Source organism: Oryctolagus cuniculus, chromosome 21 (assembly GCF_051225735.1).
Source record: "Oryctolagus cuniculus isolate XC-2025 breed Fujian yellow rabbit chromosome 21, ASM5122573v1, whole genome shotgun sequence".
In the NCBI taxonomy this organism is placed as follows: Eukaryota; Metazoa; Chordata; class Mammalia; order Lagomorpha; family Leporidae; genus Oryctolagus; species Oryctolagus cuniculus.
Window position 1 is genome coordinate 20,671,392 of NC_142887.1, and position 17,836 is coordinate 20,689,227.

General features: G+C 53.2%; 2 protein-coding genes across 3 annotated transcripts in view; one reads left to right on the plus strand and one right to left on the minus strand.

Annotated features, from left to right (window-relative positions):
- Positions 1 to 916: 916 nt before the first annotated feature.
- On the minus strand, positions 917 to 3,554 carry POP5 (POP5 ribonuclease P/MRP subunit). Its single transcript, XM_002719811.6, has 5 exons — positions 3,502 to 3,554; positions 3,273 to 3,415; positions 1,592 to 1,741; positions 1,359 to 1,442; positions 917 to 1,257 (listed from the first exon to the last, which is right to left on the minus strand). Exons 1-5 carry the CDS (start codon positions 3,519 to 3,521, stop codon positions 1,139 to 1,141), a joined length of 516 nt encoding a protein of 171 aa, XP_002719857.1. The 5' UTR covers positions 3,522 to 3,554; the 3' UTR covers positions 917 to 1,138.
- A 177-nt stretch (positions 3,555 to 3,731) lies between these two features.
- The window catches only part of CABP1 (calcium binding protein 1), a 70,867-nt gene continuing 56,762 nt past the window's right edge, over positions 3,732 to 17,836 (plus strand). Inside the window, exon 1 of one of the 2 annotated variants that reach the window (XM_017349513.3) lies at positions 3,732 to 3,911. The gene's annotated coding sequence lies outside the window, so the exon portion shown is untranslated. The remainder of the gene's footprint in view (positions 3,912 to 17,836) is intronic. The other variant, XM_089323292.1, reaches the window with a different exon arrangement.

The following is a 17,836-nucleotide window of genomic DNA, read 5'->3' on the forward strand; positions in this document are numbered from 1 at the left end:
CCCGTGGGAGACCTGGAAGAAGCTCCTGGCTTTGGATCAGCGCAGCTCCGGCTGTTGTGGCCAATTGGGGAGTGAACCATTGGATGGAAGACCTCTCTCTTTCTCTGCCTCTCCTTCTCTGTAACTGTGACTTTCAAGTAAAATGAATAAACCTTAAAAAACCCAACTTTGTGACTGAGGGACCTTTGAATGACATCATTTTATTATGGAGAAAACAGCCAAGAAATGTCATGAGGTAGCAGGACAGAGCTGGTTAAAAGTCCTTTGGTCTGATGCCTGTGAGTGTGGCAGTTACCTGTCTTCAGGTGTAAGGAAATAAGAATGGGTGGAACTACAGAAAATTCCCAGCCTGGCAGTGAAGTCAGGTGAGGCCAGCCTATGCCACAAAAGTGCAAAAGCTGCAATTTTTTTTTTTTTTTTTTGCAGAGTCAGCTGCTTAGGTGCTAGCAAGGAATTTGATATTTCTAAGGTATTTGGATCATTACTGAGACTATGGATCTGTACAAGTTGGTTGCTATGTCTCTTCACATTTCTATTCCAAATGAGCTCTTTTATCTAGGGCTACACGTGGAAAGCTAAATATTCAAAATTCATCTGGTGTTGGGGTGTGCCATTTCAAGTCCCAGCTGTTCCACTTCAGGTCTGGCTCCCTACTAATGTGTTCCCTGCACTAGTGTGCGGTGGGGGATACCCCAAGTACTCGGGCCCCTGTCACCCATGCAGAAGACTGGGATGCAGCTCCTGGCTTCTGGTTTTGGCCTGGCTCGCTCTGGCTGTTGAAGCCATTTGGGGAGTCAGTGGATGGGAGATCTTTCTTTGCCTTTCATATCTTTTAAAAAAATTTTAATGTAGTGTCACATAGGAGCAGTCTTCCCACCAAAGCCAGGGTAAATGCAAGAGGAGACTTGGCCAAGCATGAAGTGTATAAGCCCTTTTGTTATTATGCTCAATGCTATAGAAACCAAATTAGACAAGTAATTAGATACAAGACTATCCACAAGTGTAGAGCCTTTACAACCCGCAGAACCACTTAACCAGAAACACTCTGTAAAAGCAACTCCAGGGTTTCAGTTGAGTGTGGCCTCCAGTTCACGCTGGAAAATCGAGCCCTGGCTGGCTGCCACCCAGTCTGAGCAGTTCACGACGCCATTGCTTCAGCAGCTTCCTCACCTCCGCTGTCGGAAGCCCCTTCCTCTTCAGACGACTCCTCTAGTAAACAGCTCTTCGCCACTGACTTCTGGATAGCTTCCCGCTCTCCTGGAAAGAGGCAGAGCAGAATAAATGTCTTCGAGCAATCTCTCTGCACGAGGGCAGCCCGCTGGTCACTGCTCAGTGGGCACTGGGCTACTGTTGCTTACCTTCATCAGTGCAGTTCTGTAACAAGATCAACAGCTGTCGCCTGTTGTACTGAATCAGGAACTTCTGACATGTTCTGATTGTACCTGGCACATGAAAGACATGGAGTCAACAGCTTGTGAATGTCTGCTTTACAGACAGAGCTAGGAGGAATTCTCTCTCAGCACGCGAGCAGTCAAGGTAAATGCTGAGTCTGTCACTTAAGATTCAGCAAATGCACTACATGCATGCCTACCTCCCACGTGTAACGTGTTGAAAAAACAAGGGTAACGGTGTCCTTTGCTCTCCAAATACGTGATGAAGGGAAGCGCTGACCACACCAGCCGGTAGAATTCCTTTCGGCATCGAAGCAGCACTATTCCGGTATAAGCATTGAGGTATCGAACTACAGCAGGGGAGAGATCATTTTGGAAAACTTCGGATTCACAGGTGGTTAGAAGCCTTAGGGTAACGGAGCCTGCTTTGTGCCAGGGACTGTTCTAGACAAATGGCACTTGGGATGCATCACTGAGGAAAAACAGACTCCTAAAGAAAAACTTCAGACGAGACCTTCATTTATGGAATGAGGATAACCACCAGGGCCTTGCACATCACTTAGAATTGGTAAATGAATCGAGAATCTAAAATGCTGTTCTATTCAGTGACTTTACTGGGAGGAGGGGGAGATGATGTTTCAGCATGAAAAAAAACCCTTGTCGGGGCCAACCTTGCAGGTGAAGCCTGGGACACCAGCATCCCGTATGGACACTGGTTCAAGACCTGGCTGCTCCACCTCCAATCCAGCTCCCTGTTAATGCACCTGGGAAAGCAGAGGAAGATGGCCCAAGTGCTTGGGCCCCTGCACCCATGTCGAAGAAGCTCTAGTTTCATTGCTGCCATTTGGGGAGTGAACCAAGGGATGGAAGAGGTCTCCCTCTCTGACTTTCAAATAAATACATTTTTAAAAACAAAAGCCCTCGTCTGGGGGCCGGCACTGTGGCTCACTTGGTTAATCCTCTGCCTGTGGCGCCAGCATCCCATATGGGTGCCAGTTCTAGTCCCGGTTGCCCCTCTTCCAGGCCAGCTCTCTGCTGTGGCCCGGGAGTCCAGTGGAGGATGGCCCAAGTCCTTGGGCCCTGCACCCGCATGGGAGACCAGGAGGAAGCACCTGGCTCCTGGCTTCGGATGGGTGCAGCGCCGGCCGTGGCAGCCATTTGGGGGTGAACCAACGGAAGGAAGACCTTGCTCTGTCTCTCTCACTTGTCTATAACTCTGTCAAATATATATATTTATAATATATATTATATATAATACACACATATATAATATGTATATATAAAAAAAAGCCCTCGTCTAATAAACGGGCTGTTTTACTGCCGTTGGGCTCTGCAGGCTCCTGTGGCCGCCAGCGGGTCTCACCTGATGGCAAGAGGTCACCTCCGTGCACTTGATTCTCCAGGACCCTATGAGTTCACGGTAAAAGGAACTAAATGCTGGAGTAGTCCGGAGGGCGAACAGCCTTTTTTGGTGCCTGTCTATCCTGCACGGAACTTGTACCCAATCGTGGGCTGTACGTTACTATTAAGGGCTTTTCTGAGGTAATTACGACCTGCTTTTTCCCATGTGATGTCAATGTAATCGGTCAAATAATGGCTCTGCCTAGGAACTATATACGACTTTACTCATTTAACTATGTTAAGTTCACTAACAAGCCCCAATATGCAGACGCCACACAGGGTTTTGCCCGAAGTCCCACTGCCTGCGGGCCCCTGCTTTAGCTCTGCCTAATTTCGGACTCGTGTGGACCTCCCACGACCGAAGGGTGCGCCCGGGCTTGGCCTCTCCAGGGCTCGCTCGTGCCACTTCTTCCTCCCTCCTCCAGCGCCTGCTCCTTCCAAATCCCGCCGTCCGTCCGGGTTGCCCCCGCGCCCTCGCACCTGCGAAACCGATGGAGCAGGCGGCCGCGCCGAAGGTCCCGTGCACCCGTGCGATCGTGTCCCGAATCAGGCCGACCAGTACTCGGTCCTCCAGAGTCAGGCGGCAGCGGGGGTCGTCGGACACCAGTTCGCAGAGCAGGTACCTGCCGCAGGCCACATGGGGGTGAGCGCGCGAGCCGGGGCCGGGGAGACCGGGGGTGGCTCTGAGGGTGCGCAAGGAGCCGCTTACCTGTGCTTGAACCGCACCATGGCTGCCGCGGGGCCCGCCTGCCCGAAGGGCTCACCGGATGTCGGTGTCCTGCGGCCAATGGGAAGTTTGCCTTCGCCACCTTGCAGCCACTCCGAGAGGGAGCCAGGAGAGGAGGGCGGTGCTAGAAAATTGAGAGGCCAAGCTCCGTGTCAGTCTCCCTCAAGCTCCGCCTCCGATGGCCTTTGTAAGAGCGCATGCGTCCTTTTGCCGTCCCGGGAGGTTGTGGTTTGGGGGCTGGACTCGGGGCTGCGATGGGCGGTCCCTCGCGGTTCACAGTGTAGGAGGCGGCCGGCGTCGGGGGCGCCCGGCGCCTGAGGGCGCGGTCACACACGCATTTATACTCCAGGCTGAAGCACAGGGACTGACACACAGCAAATCGGACACTTCAGGTTAGAGCGCGGTTTAATTCTTCCACTCAAATATGCTGTTACTCTTTGGGCCTTTCAACAGTCTTGTGGAGATGGGTGCTTTGTCACCTTTTTTTGTTTGTTTGCAAAAACTGTTGTCATTGTATTTTCCGCTGTAACCGCAGGACTGAGAGAGCCGCTTATCACGTAGTTTCTTCCGTGGTTTCCCCCTGTGTCCGCAGTTCTCCCACGGAATTCCCACTCATTCAGGGAGACTCGGGATTATTAATTATAATAATATTAATAAGTGTAGTAAGATGTCAGTTTGCCTTCTTCACCCTCTCAGAGTAGATCGTAGAGTTTTCTAGAAGCCACATGGTATCTGGCATCGCCGCTCTGATGGCTGATGAAATCGTCTATTGTGTTTTAAACAGTTTTTAGTTTTAATCTCTGAGGTAGACATTGATAGTTATCAGCACAAAAACAGACGCGCTTCGGAATCCTCAGTAATTTAAGAGTGTAAAGAGGTCGTGAGACAGAGAGCGGCTTTTGAGAACTGTGCCCATGTGAAGTGGCGTTTTTCCTTTTATTTTCTTTGTAAGCATCGTGGGTCATACTGTCAAGCACTTTTTCCTTTTCACTTGAATATTTTTAAATTTCTCTCTTGTTGGTGCTGGCTGTGGTGCAGTGGGTTAAAGCCCTGGGCTGAAGCACTGGCATCCCATATTGGTGCTGGTTCATGTCCTGGCTGCTCCACTTCCGATCCAGCTCTCTGCTATGGCCTGGGAAAGCAGTGGAAGATGACCCAAGTGCTTGGGCCCCTGCACCCACGTGGGAGACCTGGAAGAAGCTCCTGGCTTCGGATCGGCGCAGCTCCAGCCGTTGTGGTCATCTGAGGAGTGAACCATTGGATGGAAGACCTCTCTCTGTGTCTTTACCTCTCTCTGTAACTCTGTCTTTCAAATAAATAAAATAAATCTTTAAATAAAAATCTATTCCTCGCTGAGGATAGAGCAAGGCCGAGAAATTGTTTTCCCCATGAATCTTTAAAAAAAAAATTTGGAAGTATAGCACCTCTCAGCGAATTCCTAGAGACTCGTGTACCTGTCACCCACATTCCGGTGGAGAAAGCATTTCCAGAACCTGAGACGTTTCCCCGAGTCCCAGTCAGAACTCTTACCAGAAACAGCCACTGTTCCGACTTCCACCAGGACCAGTTAGTTTTGCCTGTGGGTGAACTTCCAATAAATCTACAGCATGTTTTCTTTTGTGTCTGATTTCTTTAACTCAGTAATTAAAAGATTCTTTTTTTTTTTTTTTTTTTTTGACAAGCAGAGTAAGATAGTGAGAGAGACAGAAAAGTCTTCTTTCCGTTGGTTCACTCCCCAAGTGGCTACTCCGGCCGGCGCGCTGCGCTGATCCGAAGCCAGGAGCCAGGTGCTTCCTCCTGGTCTCCCATGGGGTGCAGGGCCCAAGGCTAGGGCCATCCTCCACTGCACTCCCTGGCCACAGCAGAGAGCTGGCCTGGAAGAGGGGCAACCGGGACAGAATTCGGCGCCCCGACCGGGACTAGAACCTGGTGTGCTGGTGCCGCAGGCGGAGGAATAGCCTTTTTTTGTAAAATTAATTAATTTATTTGGAAGGCAGAGCTTGAGAGAGAGAGAGAGGTCTTCATCTGCTGGTTCACTCCCCAAATGGCTGCAATGGCTGGAGCCAGGCTTGTCTGAAGCCAGGAGCCAGGAGCTGCTTCCTGATCTCCCAAGTCGGTGCAGGGGTCCAAGCACTTGGACCGTCTTCCACTGCTTTCCCAGGGGCATTAGCAGGGAGCTGGAAGGGAAGTGGAGCAGCTGGGACTCGAACCGGCGCCCACAAGGGATGCCGGCCTCACAGTGTTGGAGCTGGTGCTGTACCCACGAGGGCACAACGCCGGCCATCAGTATCCTGTTGATGGCTGTATAAATTACTTCCAGGTTTTCTCGTAGACTCAATGCTTTGATGCATGCCTTGTAGCTAGGTCACTGATGCCCATGCCCTTGGCTGGCCCTGCGAGGTCCATGAGGGGAAGCACCTTTCACAGCCGACTATTTGCCAGGTCTAGAAGGAGTTCTTAGCCTTCCCATCTCCCACTCTTGTCACCTTAAAGGAGGAAAGCTGAGGGAGGGAGGGAGGAGGCGTGCCCCGCGCCTCACCCGGAAACATCTTGCGGCCCGCAGAGGGCGTCGGAGGCCCGCAGTGCGTGGACCCCGCAGGACCAGCCTCAAAGCACTCCTGAAGTTTTCAGCCTGTCAATCCTAGCGACGCGCGCATTTTGTAGGCACAGTTGGGATTCAGACCACGGTCACGAGTGGGCGTCAAGGAGCAGGTTCGGGACTCGAACCCACAGCCATCCAACTTGAGCGCTGGCTGATGTCGTCTGCGCGGTAGGACCGCCGCGGGTTCGAATCCCTACCAGGAGCCCTCAGGGAGGTTGAGCCGCGCCTCCAGGCCTCAGTTTCCTCGTCTGTGCAATAGGATAATAAAGGTTCCTCCGACTGGAAATGACCAGGAAATGGGAGTTAAGCACCTGGCCCAGGGAGCGCGCGGTAAGCGCTCTGTTCCGAACGAACGATTGACTCCTCGGGCTCACGCACAGTCCCGGAGGAAACACTGCGGCCCCGGCAGCCAGCTCCCCGCGGTAATTAGCCCGCGCCGGCGCGGGCTCAGGCTCCGCCAGCCGCTAATTACACGTCTCCTAATGAGGCCGGCGGCTGCTGGCAATCACCGGGGTCCCCGCCGCGCGCCGCGCGGGAGGCCGCGGGGGAATCCGCCCGCGGAGGCGTGGAGGGGCGGCTGCGTGCTCCGTGCCGCCCCCGGAACGCCAATGCCACGGGGCTGAGATTATCCCGCCTCAGTGCCGGCGCGGCCTGGGCCTCGGGAGATGAATGGAGCGGAGTCCGGTGGGCTCCAGGCCGATGCCGGCTGTGTGTGACCCGTGAGCAGGTGCCCTTCACGGGTTCACATCCACTGAGGATCTGTGGGAAAGTCGCTGTTTTAGTGTCATCATTACAAGTGCTCTTTGAAAATTTTAAACTCCCATTTGCTAGTTCCTCCTCAAATGCCTACAGCAGGTCCCAGACCCCTGTGGAACTCAATCCAGGTCTCCTACCTGTGCCGCAGGAGCCTTGACTGCTGGGGCCTTCACTGCTCTGCTGGCCCCCCCCCCCCCCAGGGTCTGTGTAAGAAGCTGAAGTCGGAAGTTGGAGCCGGGAATCAAACCCAGGTCCTTCCAGGTGGGACATGGGCACCTTCGCTGCTCAGCTAACCACCTGCCACCTGCACCTGCACCTGCACCTGCACCTGCACTTGTTCCTCTGGGACTTGGCAGAGGGGTAGATCCTAGACCAGAACCGATGATCAGATAAATAGACGCCTCTGGGGCTTGGGAAACTTCCTTTTCGTTCCTGCCCCTCCCCCCCAGCTGAGGGTTCCACTCTGTTTGCCCAGTCGTATCCCACAAGAAATTGAAACGTTAGTGTCAGCATGGCCCTTAAACCTTGGAAGCTCAACTCAAACGACCCATTTCACAGCTGGGAAGTCTGCAGCATTCCCTGGGAGGTGGTAGGGGCAGCTGCTAAAATGTTCCCGTTAGCATTGTTCCTTGGGCCTTGGGGGAGGGTGCCATCCTTATCTCTTGGGCTGCTGTTTATTGGGCTGTCACCACGTGCCAGCCGCTGCCCTGGGCACACTGTGTTTGACTTCCTTTCGCCCACACAGCCCTGTGGAGATAGATCTTATTCTCTGAGGCCTGGAGACAGAATGGACTTGCCCAAAGTCCCACAGTAATGGGGGCCGACTTCTGTCTTATCCAAAGATCTGTGCTCTTAGCTCTTTGCTCTCTGCACCGCATCGTGGGAAGTCCAGAGCCCAGAAGGGTGTTTGAGGAGGGAGAACCCTAGGGGGGTGCTGTTCCCAGGCCCCTTTGGCGTCTGTGGAGTGAGTCCTTCCTGAGTCGACGATGCTGTGCTGTGTAGGGGCAAAGGGAGATTGGATCTGCTTCAGTGTTTTGTTAAGCAGCCACTTCTTATTAGGGGCTCCTGCTCCTCTAATCCTATCAACCAATTTCCTGTAAAAGCCTTACAGGGACAGTCTAGATGAAATTAAGCCCTCCATCTGCTTGGCCATGGGCCTGGGGAGCCACCACATCCTCCAGGTCCCTGAGACAGACACAACCTGGGTCTCACTCCTCCCGTGTCCTTGGTGCCTTAGGAACCTGGCCTCCTGTCCTTGTCTGCAGTGAGGATTCGTCCATCTAAAAATTAGCTTAGAGTTCAAGGTCACGACTGCTGGGCCTAGCAATTTCTCCAGCAGGAATTACTCCCACAGAGGTGCTGGCCCTTAGGCAGGTGAATGAGGATGCATGGTGCAGCATTGTTGGTGATAGCGAAAGGCTGCCTGGTGTCTCTGGGGAAGGGTCCACTCTGTGGGTGTTTTATATTGGACACTTTTGTGCCAGAGAATGTCCTAAAGACTTTGCATAGAGTGACTCATCCAGTCTTCACCATGACCCTGTAAAGAAGATACTTGATTTTATTCGCCCTACATTACAGATGAGGACACGGAGGTTTGGAAGACACAAGTCACTCACCAAAGTTTCCTCTAGCTAGACGAGCAGGCCGGGATGTGTGCGTGTGTGTGTGTTTTAAGATTTATTTATTTGAAAGGCAGAGTTAGGGAGGGAAAAATTTATTTTATTTATCTGAGAGGCAGAGTTAAAGAGAGAAGGAGAGACAGAGAGAGGTCTTCCATCCGCTGGTTCACTCCCCAAATGGCCGCAACGACTAAGGCTGAGCCAGGCTGAAGCCAGGAGCTTCTTCTGGGTCTCCCACGTGGATGCAGGGGCCCAGGTACTCGGTCATCTTCCACTGCCTTTCCAGGTACGTTAGCAGGGAGCTGGATTGGAAGTGGAGTAGCTGGGACTCAAACTGGCGCCCATACGGGATGCCAGCACCGCAGGCGGTGGCTTCACTGCTGTGCCACAATTTGGTCTGTGTTCTTACCCACATCCTGTAGAGCTTCTCTGGCCTGATTTGCATGGACAACTTCCAGAAGGCCACACAAGAGGCTGCTGATGGCGGTTCCTTCTGGGGAGAGGAATCAGGGTGTGAAGTAGGAGGAGGGGCTCACTCCTTACTGTGGTCTCCTGTCTTTTTAAACAAGAGTTATTATTTGAAAGGTAGAGTAACAGAGAGAGAGGGAGGAACAGGGATCTTAATCTGCTGGTTCACTCACCAGATGCCCACAACAGCCAGGACTTGGCCAGGCTGAAGCCAGGAACCAGGAACCCCATCTGGGTCTCTCACATGAATGGCTAGGACCCAAGTACTTGAGCCGTCTTCGGTTGCTTTCCCAAGTGCATTAGCAGGGAGTCACATCAAAAGCAGAGCAGCTGGGACTCAAACCGGCACTCTGATATGAGATGCTGGTGTTGCAAGCCATGGCTTAATCCTCTGCATCACAATAGCAGCCCCTGTGTCTCTTTTTGTACTATTATTTCCTTTTACCATGTGCTTTAGACCGAATGTTTGTGTCCCCCACAGAATTTATATGTTGAAATCCTAATCCCAAAGTGGGCATTTGCCACAATGGCTAAGATGCTGCTTGCAACGCCCACATACTGTGTTAGGATGCTTGAGTTCAAGTTCCAACTATGCTTCCAGTTCCAGCTTTCTGCTCTTGCATTCCCTGGGAGGCGGCTGGGAATGGTTGAAATACTTGGGTCTCTGTCATCCATGTGGGACCTAGATTGAGTTCCAGGATCTGCACTTTGGCTTGGCCCAGCCCTGGCTGTTGTGGGCAATTGAGAGAATGAACTAGCAGATGGAAGGTCTCTGTTTCTCTCAATAAAATGAAAATAAATTTAAAAAAAGAAATGCTAACCCCCAGCATGATGGTGTCAAAAAATGAGGCCTTTGGAAGTGATTAGCTTTTTTTTTTTTTTTTTTTTTTTTTGACAGGCAGAGTGGACAGTGAGAGAGAGAGACAGAGAGAAAGGTCTTCCTTTGCCGTTGGTTCACCCTCCAATGGCCACCGCGGCCGGCGCACCACGCTGATCCGATGGCAGGAGCTAGGTACTTATCCTGGTCTCCCATGGGGTGCAGGGCCCAACCACTTGGGCCATCCTCCACTGCACTCCCTGGCCACAGCAGAGAGCTGGCCTGGAAGAGGGGCAACCGGGACAGAATCCGGCACCCTGACCGGGACTAGAACCCGGTGTGCCGGCACCGCAAGGCAGAGGATTAGCCTAGTGAGCCGCGGCACCGGCTGGAAGTGATTAGCTAATGAGGGTATTAGTGTTCTAATAAATGGGACCCCAGAGAGGTCCCTCACAATTTTCTACCACGTGAGGACAGAGTGAGAAGAGGCTGTTCATGGGCCAAGTCTGCCAGCCCTTTGCCCTTGGACTTCTCAGCAACTGGGATTGTGAACAGGAAGTGTCTCTGCTTACGCCTCACAGCCTGGGGCAGTTTTGCTATAGCAGCCTCAGTGGGTGGACAGACTTGTGAACATGTTTGCTTTGCAATTCAAAGAAGGTACTGAGCCCCAGCCCCCAAAGTTTGTTGTTACCAATCCTTACCTCAGCACCGGAAGTGCGCGCCCTGGCATTATCCCCATTTTATAGGTAAGGGAGCCCAGCCCACCCATGTGGTCGGGCTGGGCTGATAGTGGCAAAGGGGACTTGACTGTCAAGCCACTCACTGCTTGTTCTCCTAGCTCAAGGGAGGGGAGTGAGCCCCCCAGGCGTGGAGGGCACAGAGGTGGGGGCGGTGGTCTCAGGCATGGATGGGTTCAGATCCAGACTTAGCCTCTCCCAAGCTGTGTGACCTTGGGTAAGTCACTTCTCTCTGACCCTCAGTGTCCTCCCTGGGAGAATTAAATGACTGACCTGCGTGCCAAGGGCTCGAAACGGAGCTTGTCTCCTCGGGAGTACTGTTCGGAATGTTGTCTTCCCCACTTTCAAGCCCAGAGCGGTTCCTTCTCCCAGCTGCCTGTGCAGCCAGAGTTGCTCCAATCCTTCCCACAAAGGGCACGGCCCAGCCCCCCTGTGCCCCAGTGTCTAGCAGGAGCCCCTTGGAATCAGTTGTCCCCGGGGTACCCCCAGCCTGGTGGCTGCAGGCAGAGCCGATCTCACTACCATAGCAGGGAAGAGAGATGGAGGCACAGAGCTGGCATGGCCCGGAGCCAGGGCAAGGCTGCCACGGGCGGCCTCCCAGTTCGGGATGTTCCCAGCGTCTTCCCACCACTCACGCTTGGAGCGAGAAGGGCCTCAAAATAGCTGTTGCTTCCCCAGCACGGCGCTAGGCCAGGGACAGGAATAGACATCTGGGGGTGGCCGCCTCAGCCTCCCTCAGGGGCCTTTAGGGGGCTGGGAACAGGCAGAGGCCAGACCCCCCTGCCCCCCAATATGGAGAGGCTAGCGCAGCTGGCTGTGTGTGGTGACCCACTTGTGACAGTCCAGCACATGCTGCCCCAGCTAGGGCCAACCACCCCCGGCCAAGCCCTGAGGCAATAGACCCCTAGGAAGTCCCTTCAGCACTGGCTCCTCTCTTGGCAGGGGGGAGACTGAGGCCCAGAGAGAGGTCCGGGTCTTGGGACCACGAAGCTGGTTAGAAGCCCAGCAGACAGAAGAGGCAGGGCTGGGGCTTGGAGAGGCAGCATAGGGTGATAGGTACAGGGTACACTCCTGCTTAAACTCTGCCTCTGCCACCCTCAGGCCTCAACTTCATCACCCATGAAATGGGCACCATAATAGCACCCACCTCCTTTAGTGAGTGCATACTGTGTAGTGCTAGTAATTGTCACAGATTCCTCACGCTCATTCCTAAGGCACTAGCTATGCGCCTCCTGTATGCCAGGCACAGTGGTAGGTCTGGATCGGCGTAGCTCACAGGTGACCAGAAGAGACCCAGCTGGCATTTCAGGGAGCTGCCAGATGCCGGCCACGACACTAAGTGGCTTTTCCAGACATTATCTCGTGTGTACCTGATGAGGGAAGTGAGATCAGGGAGGGGCCGTCCCGCCTCCAGGCTCACACAGCTGGGAGGTAGCAGAGTCTGGATCTGAAACCTGGTCTGCCCTCCTTGTGGCCCCTGCACGTTAACCACGGCACAGCCCTCTACTGGGGGGTGGGGGTGGACACATTGCTCAGGAATTGTGGCTGGGTTGGGAGGAAGTGTTGGGTGCATGGAAGAGGGTTCCACTCCCCACGGCCTTGACATTTATTGCCCAGCTCGCCATGGTCTCTCCCTGACCTCTTCCCCAGGCCTCTCCAGGTGACCAGGCCCTTTTGGGAAGTGCCTCGCCCAGTCTCACTCCCCTGCCCATCCTGTAAGAGACTTGAGGTGATCCCCAGCTCCCAGTACAGAATTCCCATCTCTGTTCCCTTGGGTTTTCCCTGAGTGCCTGTGCTAGGCTCTGAGAACACCAAGAAGACTTTGCACCTGCCCTGCAGTTGCTTGATGTGGAGAGACCACCGGGTTCCTAACAAAGGCAAGAGCACCCCAGGGACAGTGGCTATGGTGGAGGTAAGAACGGTGGCAAATGGATGCCCAGACGAGGGACCTAACTCAGCCTGGGAAGTCAGGAAGGGCTTCCTGGAGCCGGCGGTGTCTGAGCTGAGGCGCAGAGGAGGAAAAGAGGGAGGAGCTAGAAAAGAATGTTCTAGGTGCAGGCAACAGCTTGTTCTAAGGAGGAAATGGGCTGAGTTCCAGGAACTGAGAGTGGTAGGGGGTGGGGATGGCCGAGGGTGCTGGGGCTGCAGGGTGGGCAGGGACAGGTCATCCAGGGCCTTGCTGCCCGTGCTAAAGGGCTTGGGGACTGTCTAAAGGAGTGAGAGAGTGAGATCGAGGCCCGGCAGGTTCCCTCTGGCTGTAGGGGGAGATGGGCCTGGGGGGGAGACTGGAGGTGGGGAGTGTGTTGAGGAAGCTGCCACCTTGAAGGAGAAAGGGACTTGGACTGCGGAGGGTGGGGACCGGGGGCAGGCAGAAACGATGCTTTTGTTATCGCCAGTAGAATTGGTTATGTGTTGTTGCATAATACATGGCTCCAAAACTTGGGGTTGAAACAACAGTTTGCTCTTTCTCATGATTAGGGGGTGACAGGGCAGTTCTGCCTCCTGTGGCGTCTCTCAGTAGGGGGCGCTGGGCTGGCCTGAAGGTCCCAAATGGCCTCCCCACACCGCTGCTTGTTGGTGCTGGCTGTGGCTGGGAGGCCTCAGTTCCCCTCCACGTGGCTTCTCCGTGGGCCTCGGGCTTCTCACCACGTGGCAGCTGGCTTATGAGAAGCAGAAGCTGCCTCGCCTGGTAAGACCTGGCCTCAGAAGTCCTAGAACATTTCTTCTGCTGCACCTTAGCTAGTTCAAAGCCAGTCTCAGGACCAGTGTGACTCAAAGGGGCGGGGAGACAGGCTCTGCCTCTTCTGTGTGCACCTGTTATGTGCAAAACTTAGCGGCGCTTAGTGTGTTCACATATTGTGCAACTACCCCCACTTCCTAGTTGAAAATATTTTTAAAAACATGTATTCATTTGAAAGAATTACAGAGACAGAGATCTTCCATCCTCTGGTTCACTCCCCCAGTGGCTGCCATGGCCAGGGCTGGGCCAGACTGAAGCCAGGAGCCTGGAGCTTCTTCCAGGTCTCCCACATAGGGCCCAAGCACTTGGGCCATCTTTTGCTGCTTTCCCAGAGCATTAGCATGGATTGAAACTGGAGCAGGTGGGACTTGAACCAGCACCCACATGGGATGCTGGCATCACAAACAGCAGCTTTACCCACTACACAACGATGCCAGCTCCAGTTGAAAACATTTCTATCACCCACACCCATTAAGCACTCATTCCCATCCACTCTACTGCAGCCTTGAACAAGTAACCTACTCCCCTCTCTAGGTTTACCTATTCTGAACCTTTTGTCTACAAGCAATCATAGAATATGTGACCATTTGTGTCTAGTTTTATTCACTTAGCATAGTTCATTCAGGTTGTAGCATGTAGCATGATAGTGACCCACTCCTTGATTTTTTACAGATTTATTTTTATTTATCTAAAAGGCAGAGTTACACAGAGAGAGAGAGACCTTTTTGGTTTTTTACTTTTTTTTTTTTTTTAGATTTATTTTATTTATTTGAAAGAGAGAGGTAGAGACAGAGAGAGAGAGGTCTTTCATCCACTGGTTCACTCTCCAAATGGCCGCAATGGCTTGGCGCTGAGCCAATCTGAAGCCAGGAGCCAGGGGCTTCTTCCAGATCTTCCACTTGGGTGCAAGAGCACAAGGACATGGGCCATGTTCCACTGCTTTCCCAGGCACATTAGTAGGGAGCTGGATTAGAAATGGAGCAGCCAGGACTAGAACTGGCACCCATATGAGATGCCGGTGCTGTAGACCAAGGCTTTAACCTGCTGCGCCACAGTGCTGGCCCCATTTTTTTTTTTTTTTAAGATTTATTTATGTATTTGAAAGGCAGAGTTAGAGAGAGAAAGAAAGACACACAGAGAGAAATCTTCCATTTGCCTGTTCACTCCTCAAATGGCCTCAACAACCAGGCCCACTCTGTCATCTACCTTTCAAATAAATAAATATATTTTTAAAATGATAAATTATATACAGAAGGATGCTAGGATTTAATAATTATATTCAGCAAATAATTATGGAACACTTTATGCTCATACTAAACTAACGTTTATATGGTGCTAACCATGGGCCAGGCACTTTGCACCAGTTTTTTTTTTTTTTTTAATTGAGCCATATACAGTCAAATGAACAACTCCAAAGTACAGCACATCAGATTTTTTTTTTTTTTTTTTTTGACAGGCAGAGTGGACAGTGAGAGAGAGAGACAGAGAGAGAAAGGTCTTCCTTTGCCGCTGGTTCACCCTCCAATGGCCGCCGCTGCAGCCGGCGCACCGCGCTGATCCTGGCAGGAGCCAGGAGCCAGGTGCTTTTCCTGGTCTCCCATGGGGTGCAGGGCCCAAGCACCTGGGCCATCCTCCACTGCACTCCCTGGCCATAGCAGAGAGCTGGCCTGGAAGAGGGGCAACCGGGACAGAATCCGGCACCCCAACCGGGACTAGAACCCGGTGTGCCGGCGCCGCAAGGTGGAGGATTAGCCTATTGAGCCACGGCGCCGGCTCAGCACATCAGATTTAAAAAAAAAATGTATTTATTTGAAAGGCAGAGTTACACATAGAGAGAGACAGAGATAGAGACAGAGATCTTCCATCTGCTGGTTTACTTTCCAGGTGGCCACAACAGTGGGGATGAGGCCAAGCCAAAGCAAGGAACCAGGAGCTTCTTCTGAGTCTCCCACATGGGTGGCAGCGGCCCAAATCCTTGGACAACCTTCCACTGTTTTTCAGGCACATTAGCAGGGAGCTGGATTGGAAGTGGAGCAGCCAGGATTCAAACTGGTGCCCACATGGGATGCCGGAGTCACAGGTGATGGCGGCTTTACCTGCTGCACCACAGCACTGGCCCCATGGCATGTTGGATTTTATGCAGCACCACCCAGGCATGATACAGTTACATGAGGCGGTGCTACTACTATCCGCATTTTTCGGATGAGAAAACTGAGACTTAGAGGGACAAAGCCATTTTCCCAAGATCACACAGGGGTAGACTCTGGGTTCAAATTCAGGTCTGTATGACTGGGAATGGAGAGCCTTTTCCCATCCCTGAAGTTTCTCCTTAAGGACCGACTGGGCTGGGGGATACCCCCGTCCCCTGCTGGGCTGGCACTGGACCCAGGCCAGGGAGCGCCTGAGAGAGCAGGATCTGCACAGCCCGGCCTGGCAGGAGGAGCCTAGCGGGCCAGGAGGGTGTGGATTTAGGGTGAATAGTGAGGAAGGACTTGAGCCCTTCTGTGTCCCCATTAGGCATGGAGACCACTGCCTGGGGGCGGTGCCAGCAGAGGACAAGGGGCAGGCTGGTGGGACAGACACTGGGGAAGCTCAGTTTTGCCCATGCCCGATTGGCTTGGTGTGGGGACTGGAGGGTGCCACACTTTCCTTGTGCCCTTGGAGCCGCAGGGAGGACCTGCAATGTCCCTGGAGGACCAACGTGGACCAACGAGGACCGTCCCCTCCCTGTGTGTTCTGCTCTGTGCACCCCTCTGACCTCTTCTGTCCCCTTTGCTGCTACAAGTGGCCTCCTTTGCTCTTCGTCCAACCTGTCAAGCCCCTACCTGCCTCAGGGCCTTTGCACTCAGTGTTCACTCCATCTGGAACCTTCTGCCTCCTGGAATCCCCATGGCTTATGATGTCTTGGCTCAGGTGTCCCCTCCTTGGAGGGCTCTTCCTTGGACAAATTGCCCTACTTCATGCTCTCCCTGGAGCCAGCACAGTAGAGCAGATGGTCTGGGTTTGACCTCAGCCCTGCTGTTTGCTGGCTGTGGGACAGTGGGCAAGTGACTTAACCTTTCTGTGCTAGTGAGATGGGGGTAATGCTAAGAGCACTGTTTCATGGGGTTGTAATAAGAAATATCTGTGAGGAGCCGGCACTGTGGCATAGAGGATAAAGCCGCTGCCTGCAGTGCCGGCATCCCATATGGGCGCTGGTTTGAGACCTGGCTGCTCCACTTCTGATCCAGCTCTCTGCTATGGCCTGGGAAAGCAGTAGAAGATGGCCAAGTCCTTGGGCCCCTGCACCCGCATGGGAGGCCGGGAAGAAGCTCCTGGCTCCTGGCTTCAGATCAGTACAGCTCTGGCCGTTGTGGCCAATTGGGGAGTGAACCAGCAGATAGAAGACCTCTCTCTCTCTCTCTCTCTCTCTCTCTCTCTCTCTCTTTCTCTCTCTGCCTCTCCTTCTCTCTCTGAGTAACTCTGACTTTGAAATAAATAAATAAATCTTTTTTTTTTAAAGGACTATCTGTGAGCAGTGTTAGCATAGTAGGTGCTTCATAAATAACTACTTTTATTTCCACAGCACTTCTCCCATTCTGAAATAATCCTGCTTATTGGTTTGTTTACATTTCCCCCAGTTGCATTACGAGCTCCATGAAGATGATGATGGTTTTATTTGAGGGACAGAAACTGAGACAGTGTGGCCCCATCCACTGGTTCACTCCCCAAAGGCCAGCAATGGCTGGGCTGGGCCAGGGATGGAACCAGGAACAGAAACTAAGTCTCAGTCTCCGACGTGTGTGGCAGGAGCCCAACTACTTGAGCCATCTTTGCTACATCCAGGGTGTGTGTCATCGGCAGGAAGCTGGAGTCAGGAGCGGGAGCTGAGGATTAGGTATTCAGATGTGGACCGCAGCTACCCTAACTGGCATCTCAACCGTTAGGCCAGACACCCGCCTGAGTTCTGTCTTATTCAGTGTTGTGAATCTAGGACCTGCAGCGGTGCCTGGCACAGTCATAAACAGTGGTTGAATAAGCAAATGAATGATTGCTGGGTGGTTCTGCTTGCATTCCCATGCACGCCGCACTCCCTCCTATATCCTGAGCCTGGCTTTTCCCGTGGCTGCTGTCTGGGGCAGCCCCCAGAGAGAGGGAGGGAGGGAGAGAATAACCTGGGTAGGCCCTCTTCAGCTGCCCAGGTCTCCCTGTCCTTTGCCACTCACAGCTGCCTGCACCTCCCACCCACGGAGGAGTCAGTGAGAATCTAGACTCCTCAGGAATTGACCCACCTCGCACCACCCCTTGTTCTGCAACTGGGGAAACTGAGGCCCAGAAAGGTGGGGAGGCATTGACCAGGGTCCCACAACCAGCCACGGCCAATGCTCTCCCCACCAGATTCCACGTGTCCCACCCCAGGGTGGTTTCCAGGGTCCATAAGGAGTCAACCTCCCCAAAAGGGACTGGGGAGGGGCCATGAGTGAGGGGCTGGGTCCTGCCTGTAGGTGCTGCCCTCCTCCTGGCCCATCTGGGGAGGGACCAGGGCAGCCTGACCTTGGTAATGGACACAGGCCTCCGACTTAGACTCACTTGAGCTGG

Bases quoted from the DNA above. Each gene is read 5' to 3' on its own strand.
- POP5 (XM_002719811.6), bottom strand. From the start codon at position 3,521: ATGGTGCGGTTCAAGCACAG. The intron at 3,416-3,501 runs GTAAGCGGCTCC...GGCCTGCGGCAG, and splicing joins ATGGTGCGGTTCAAGCACAG to GTACCTGCTCTGCGAACTGG. The intron at 1,258-1,358 runs GTAAGCAACAGT...GCCTCTTTCCAG, and splicing joins ACAGAACTGCACTGATGAAG to GAGAGCGGGAAGCTATCCAG.